The following is a 7,522-nucleotide window of genomic DNA, read 5'->3' as shown; positions in this document are numbered from 1 at the left end:
GCCGGGCCAGAGCCGCTGGGGCCTGCGTGCTCGGCCGGAACGGGCCGCGCCCCCCCGGAGCCCTTCTCGCGCCCCCCGTCACCCCAGCTTACTTGCTGCTGCCGGCCGGCCCCTGCTCCTTTTCAGACTTCCCGCGAATCTCTGATTCGCGGGAAGCAGGGGAGGGGGCGGAGCGTTCAGGGAAGGGGAGGAGGGGGAAGTGAGCTGAGGGCGGGGTGGAGAGCTGCAGCGCGGGGCCCTCTTTGCGCGGGGCCCAATTCGGCTGAATCGGCCTAAAGCCGGCCCTGGCTGGCTGGGCACCCAGCTCTGAAGCCAGCGCCCCACCATCAGCAGTGCAGAAGTAAGGGTGGCAATACCATACCATGCCACTCTTACTTCTGCACTGCTGCTGGCTGTGGCTTTGCTGGCCAGGAGCCCAGCTGTGAAGGCAATCGCCGCTCTCCAGCTGCCCAGCTCTGAAGGCAGCACCGCCATCAGCAGCAGCACAGAAGTAAGGGTAGCAGTACTGCAACTCCCCATCTACAATAACCTTGCGACCCACCCCCACAACTCCTTTTTTGGGGTCAGGACCCCTACAATTACAACACTGTGAAATTTCAAATTTAAATAGCTGAAATCATGAAATTTACAATTTTAAAAAATCCTATGACCGTGAAATTGACCAAAATGGACCATGAATTTGGTAGGGCCCTAATCATAGCGCAAGCTTTCTCCTTTGTTCTTTCATCAGTGCCATGTGGGCTGGGCTGCAGCAACTTGTGTTTATTACATTGCCAGCCATTGTGGCTGCTTCTATGGGGTTTTATCCCCTTTCTTTGGCAAACACTGGAAGCAGCTCACTCTTGGGTTTGAGTCACATACTCTTGAGAGACCCAAGGGTGTTGCCCCCACGCCCTGTCCCATCCTGCCTGAGATGGAATAAAGTCCCTCTGTCCTATCCTGATCTATAATGTATGTACCACTGTCTGTAAATTGAGAGGATCTGCAGCCCTTCTTAACTGCCACATTATTTTAAAAGCTCTTTCATAATCCACTTTCTTTACTGTAAGGCTAGTAATATTGGAATAACACAGTCCCTAGGAGTTCCCTGGATTAATTCCTGCTTCAAGTCCAACAGCTGTATTGAACTAGAGCATCTCTAGCAAAGCATCCAGTCTGGATTTAAAGATTCCTCTTTCAGTTTGTGCAACCCATAATCCGAAGTGCTCTGTTCCTATCCCCAGGGGATCCCAATAAACCTTCTGGATTTAGAAGTGTGAAACCACCAATGACAAAAGTTGCCTCATCGATCGGAAATGCCCAGAAGCTGCCCATTTGTGAGAAGTGTGGATCCGGCATTGTGTAAGTATTGACCCGTCCCAATTGCTTACAGGCTATGTCTACCCTACATACCGCTGGTAGCAGCGTGTAGGGTATGTGTATCTACTACAAGCTGCAGTGAAAATTCTGCTGCATCTGTGCTGTGGTATGTGCTACACGTGGCAGTGAAAGGCTCTGGTGGGGGAGAGAGTAGTCAAAAGCTTTAGCATTCCCTACTAACAGAGCCTTTCACTGTGGCAAGGAAAGGCTCTGGCAGGGCTAGTCTTTCCCTGCGGCAGGAGAAGGCTCCAGCAGAAGAGAATTGGCAGAGTCTTTCCCCGCTGTCTCCCTACAGTCTTCCCAGTGGCAGGGAAGGGCTCTAGCAGTGGGGAGGCCATAGCTAAAATAGCAGCATAGATAGGGAAGTATAGTTTGGGGGAATAGAGCCATGCAGGGTATGTACTCGCATATATACCCACTCCCTTTAGGTGCGTCTTTACTTGCCTGAGCCATGCCTCACCAGCTACACTGTGGGTTATACCCATGTTAGGGGGCTGTGCTGGTATGTACGCTACACGCTGCCAAAAGAAGCATGCCGTGTAGATGTGCCCATAGAGTGGAGCTTGCCGTACTATATTGTGTGTATACGGCCTGCTGTCTAGGACTCCTGTTCTGTGAGAGCTGCGGGCACTTCGCTCCTCTGGGAATTGGCCCGTGGTGCTTGTACCTTCAGAAGGTTTCACAAATGCTGCCAGTGAACCCTGCAAAGGTCTGCTAGGGTGTCCAGGTGTCCAGTTTTCAACTGGAAAGTCCGGTCGAAAAGGGGACCTGACAGTGTCCAGTCAGATCTACTGACCGGACACCCAAAGTCCAGTTATTGGAGGGGGGGAGGGGGGAGGCACCAGGTCATCATCTGTGCCAGCCCCATCTCAGCCGGGGCCGCCAGCTGGGCCTCGGGGAAGAGGCAGGGTGGAGGAGGTTCCAGCACTCCTGCTGGAGTGTCTGGTTTTTAAATATTACGAAGGTGGCAACCCTACTCCTGAGGCAGGGGCTACGTTTTCCTGGACACACAGAGCCAGGCCTGTATTTCTCAGTGTAGGTGGTGGGTTTATTTCAGACTGACGGAGAACAAATCAAGTCACTAAGATACACGCAGACACGGTGACTCCCTGTCATGGGTGGCGGGTTCTATGGGCCCGTGGTGCCTGGGCACCAGGAATATTCTTAGTGCCCAGGCACCACGGGCCCGGCTCCAGCATTGGTCTCTCCCTCTGACCCACCTTCTGCCCCCAGGTGCCCCCACATTTAAAACAGTCTGAGGCCCCCACTCACCACCAGCAGTGCAGCGGAGCTGAACGGCTTCCTGCCTGCTTGCTTCACGTGGCTGCTGGCCCCTCCCTGCAGCCCCTGGGTGGGATGGGTCTGTGTCCTGTCCCAAGTGCCCCTGCAGCCAATAGGAAGCTGCGGGGGCAGTGCCTGGGGGTAGCAGCACATGGAGGCCCCCCCGGCCCGCCCTGCCTAGGAGCCCCAGGAAAGCGCTGCACCCCCTCCCATCCCCAAACTCCCAGACCCTGCACACCCCCCTTCCCACACATCCCCTCCGGCCCCCAAACTCCATCCCAGAGCCTGCACCCCTCAGCCCCTCCTACACCCACACCCCTTGCCTCAGCCCAGAGCCTACACCCAAACTCCATTCCAGAGCCTGCACCCCAGGCCCCCTCCCCCACCCAAACTCCCTCCCAGAGCCCAACCTATCAGGAGTAGCTATTATATCACCAAGGTTAATTCAGAGATGAAAGTTATCCTAAAGAAAAATGAATGTGGAAGTGGTTCTTAGTAAATATCTGTTTTTAAAAAGAAAATAAGTTGAATATATTCTAGATCCATTTCTCAGTTGTAGTCAATTTTTAAAAAACTTCTGAGAATTTTCAGAAATTTGTCCATACCCAAACATGTTTTTTACTGATTTATAAAATTTAAAAGAAAATTTTGGATATGAATTCTACAGTGTCTTTTAAAAAAAAATGTTCTTAACTATTAACTTAAAAAAAAAAAAGAGCAAGGTTAACTGCACCCCAATCCCCTGCACCTCAATCCCCTGCCCCAGCCCAGGGCCTGCACCCCAGACCTCCTCCCCCCACCCAAACTCCCTCCCAGAGCCTTAGGCAGGTGGGGATGGGAGTTTGGAGATCTGGACTCTCTTCCCAGCTCTGCTGTGTGACCTTGGACAAGTGTCACATCACTTCTTGTGCCTCTGTTTCCCCTCCCAAACATTGTCAGTCTTGTTTATTTGAATCATAAGCTCTGTGAGGCAGAGACTCTGTCATTATGAGTATGTACAGCACCTAGCACAATGGGGCCATGATCTCAGCCGGGGCCTCTAGGAGCTACTGCAATGCAAATAATACATAACACAGGGGGTGTGGCAGAGCCAGGAATGGGAGCCAGATTTCTTGACTCGCCAGTCCAGTACCTTAAGGCCATGTCTACACTAGCACTTATGTCAGCAAAACTTTTGTTGCTCAGGGGTGTATAAAAAAACACCCTGAGCGACATAAATTTTGCCGGCATAAGTGCTTGAGTGCACAGCACCTCGCTCCGACATAGCTACTGCTGCTCATTGAGCTGGTTTTGTTATGTCGACGGGAGAGCCCTCTCCCATTGGCATAGCGCAGCTACCCAAGCGATCTTACAGCTGTATCGATACAGCTGTGCCGCTGTAAGCTTGTAAGTGTAGACATGGCCTAACTATGAGATCTTCTGTCCTCCTTTTATCTTTTAGCATTGGTTTCTTTATAACTGCTGTCTCTGCAGAATTCCGCCTTTCTAAGCCTGGGAGTTCAAGCGGGATCTTTAAATAGATCTCAGATTGGAGGATTACATTTAAAACCTTCCCTCTGCAGACCATACATACAAAGCCTCCATCAGACTTTCCCATTCTCCTGCATACATCCTCTGTGCCAGAATCACACAAGCCTGGCATAGCCTGAACGCTGACCAACCCTAGAACATCAATGAGTTCTTTTACCAGGGATATGTGTCATGTAAAATAGGAATCCGCATTAAAATATGAAACCCTGCAGTTACTCTAACAATTGGGTAGGTCTGGAAAGCTCTGTACTATAAACAGTGTAACTAATGAATTCAAGAGAGTGCTGCTAGAGCAAAATTATACTCCTAGGCAATTGTTTGGGAGCTGCCTCAGGTAGCTAACAAGCTGCTGTGTAGTTTCCTTATTTTGGTTTGGCTAGTTGCAAATAGCATTTGCATTGTGTTTCCCTGAGGGGGCAGGCCCATATACAATGGAACAGTTAGACACCCTAACTACAGCGTAGGAGTTAGTGACTATTTGCTGCATCGGAAAATTCAGCCAGGGTCCAGGCACCTTTTGCCTCTCCCACAAACATGTTTTTTTTTAAGTTGCAAGTCAGAGGTCTGCCCTTTGGTTCTGCAGCCCTTTGCCCAAACTGGTTGTGCTGGAGTTATATTTTGGCTAATTTTACTTGGTTTTGAGCCATTCAAACCCACTGTTCATGGTACACCCTCACTGTTGCACATACCTGTTTACCAGCTCCTCTCTAAGACTAAGGCCTGTCTACACTACAAAGTTAGGTAAGGTTGATGTAAGTCACCTTGCGCCAACCTATTTCTGTATGTGACCACTCAAATTTATCTCCGGCTGACATAAGCGCCCTGTTAGGCCAATGCAGTAAAGCCACCACCTTGAACGGCCTTGAGCCATAGTCAACCAATTGAGGTCGATGCAGTGCAAGTGTGACTTGTGTCAACCCTAACAGTCTTCCAGCAGCTGTCCCACAATGCCCCATTCCCTGTGACCATGACTGCTCTGTTCACAATTGTAAACTCCACTGCCCCAGAGTCATAGAGACCAGAAGCTGCTCCCCACTTTAACCCCCACCCCACATTTTTTTTAAATGCCTTTTCCTGGTTGCCCAGCACACCCAGAAGCACAGCCAACCATGCCAGCTCCACTCACTGGGCGTGCTCCTGTCTGGAGTAGATGGGAGGTATTGGATCTCCTGGGCCTGTGGGGAGAAGAGACTGTGCAAGCACAGTTACAGTGTAGCCATAGAAACATGGATGTCTCTGGACAGATTGCCCGGGGGATGCAGGCAAAGGGGTCTGACAGGGATCAGTTACAATGCCGAGTGAAAGCGAAGGAACTTCGCCAGGGATATCACCAGAGAACGTGACCAGGGACTTTCCCTGGAACTTCCTTGTGCTTGTGCTTGGAAAAGTGGGAAGGCCAGTTCTAAAAATGCTTTCAGGGAAAAGAGTTCTTGCTTGTGCATCGCGCTAGCCAGTCATGGGGCCAGATCCTCATCAGGTGTAAATTGATGTAGCACCACATGGAGCAGTGGGGTTACACCAACTGAAGATCTTGCCCATAGTCTCTCTAACCCTGCATGGCCCTGGCCTGCACTGTGTGTGAGGGGGAGAGAGTTTTTAATCTTTCTTGGGCATCAGTCTGTGTCCAGCGAGGATATCCACATTCTGCCTCCCTACAGCCATGCTCCCCATAGATATTCTCACTGGCACGTTGCTGCTGCAGAACAGCTGCCTCCTTCCCACTCGAGGGGATGGCTGTGCTGTCTGGAGCAGTCCCAGTGGTGGGCAAGCATGGGGAATTTCAGCCAGCGAGTCCTTGGGGGATTTCAGGAGCCCCAGAGCTGAGCCATTATGTTGTTTCCCACAGGGGGGCATTCGTGAAACTGCGTGACAAGCAGCGTCATCCAGAGTGCTACGTGTGCAGCGACTGTGGGACAAACCTCAAGCAGAAAGGACACTTCTTTGTGGAAGATTGCATCTATTGCGAGACGCATGCCCGGGAGCGAGTGACCCCACCCGAAGGCTATGAGGTGGTCACCGTCTTTCCAAAGTGAATGACATCATCAGCTCTGTATTATTTTTCCTACACTACTGTTTTCCAAAAAGCAGCCCCCCCTTGAACCAGCCTTGCAATAAGCAATGCTCGGCATGGCTTTTCTTTTGCTGCCACAGTAACCCTCCATCTGTTAGCCTTAGGTGCCACTAATTGTTCAACACTTGCATTTTTAAAAATCTGCTCTGATAAATCTGTTTGGATCCCTTTTTTGTACTGTCCAATCTTTCTCCCTTCACTGTCGATTGCAGATGAAAATCAGAAGCCGAAGCACAGAAGCTGTGTGTCTCAGTTGTTTTTCCTTCTGCTTGTGTTCAATAAACGTGATGAATCTACAAGGCAAACTGTTGTCTGCATTTCTTCCAGTTCGGTGTATGTTGGCCTCCTTCCGCCCCCACCCCCAAAAAACACTTTGCATTCTGAACAGGGTTGGCAGAATTCGATTTGTATCTTTTGGTAATTTAGATGTTTATTGTTAAGAATTTTTTTACATTTTTATTAAGGCTGTCAATTAATTGCTGTTAACTCACACGATTAACTCAAAAAAAAGTAATCGTCATCGCAGTTTTAATCACTGTTAAACAATAGAATACCAATTGAAATTTATTAAATAATTTTGGATATTTTCTACATTTTCAAATATATTGATTTCAATTACTACACAGAATACAAAGTGTACAGTGCTCACTTTATAGCATTATTTTTATTACAAATATATGCACTGTAAAAATGATAAACAAAAGAAATAGTATTTTTCAATTCACCTCAGACAAGTACTGTAGTACAATCTCTTTATCATTAAAGTGCAACTTACAAATGTAGATTTTTGTTGTTGTTACATAACTGCACTCAAAAACATGTAAAACTTTAGAGCTGACAAGTCCACTCAGTCCTACTTCTTGTTCAGCCAATCGCTACGAAAAACAAGTTTGTTTACATTTACGGGAGATAATGCTGCCCGCTTCTTATTTACAATGTCACCTGAAAGTGAGAACAGGCATTTGAATGGCACTTTTGTAGCCAGCATTGCAAGATATTTACGTACCAGATATGCTAAACATTCGTATGCCCCTTCAATGCTTTGGCTACCATTCCAGAAGAAATGTTTCCATGCTGATGATACTCGTTAAAAAAAATAATGCGTTAAATAATTTCTGACTGAACTCCTTGGGGGAGAATTGTATGTCGTCTTCTCTGTTTTACCTGCATTCTGTCATGTTTCATGTTATAGCAGTCTCAGACGATGACCCAGCACATGTCGCTAATCTTAAGAATACTTTCACTGCAGATTTGACAAAACGCAAAGAAGGTACCAATGTG

At 48.6% G+C, this 7,522-nt stretch overlaps 1 protein-coding gene across 4 annotated transcripts in view; it reads left to right on the top strand.

Annotated features, from left to right (window-relative positions):
- The window catches only part of PDLIM1 (PDZ and LIM domain 1), a 95,826-nt gene extending 89,103 nt beyond the window's left edge, over positions 1–6,723 (top strand). For 2 of the 4 annotated variants that reach the window (XM_024218736.3, XM_024218737.3), the window contains exons 6-7: positions 1,224–1,341; positions 6,017–6,717. In XM_024218736.3, the coding sequence (XP_024074504.1) occupies positions 1,224–1,341; positions 6,017–6,203 (305 nt within the window). In that variant the 3' untranslated portion in view covers positions 6,204–6,717. Of the gene's footprint in view, positions 1–1,223; positions 1,342–6,016 lie in introns of all 4 variants that reach the window. The other 2 variants (XM_024218739.3, XM_024218738.1) reach the window with 2 other exon arrangements.
- Positions 6,724–7,522: the final 799 nt, after the last annotated feature.

Source organism: Terrapene carolina, unplaced genomic scaffold, assembly GCF_002925995.2.
Source record: "Terrapene carolina triunguis isolate 2854851 unplaced genomic scaffold, T_m_triunguis-2.0 Scaffold310, whole genome shotgun sequence".
In the NCBI taxonomy this organism is placed as follows: Eukaryota; Metazoa; Chordata; order Testudines; family Emydidae; genus Terrapene; species Terrapene triunguis.
Note: the sequence above shows the minus strand (reverse complement) of the source record. Positions and strands in the feature narration are given on the sequence as shown.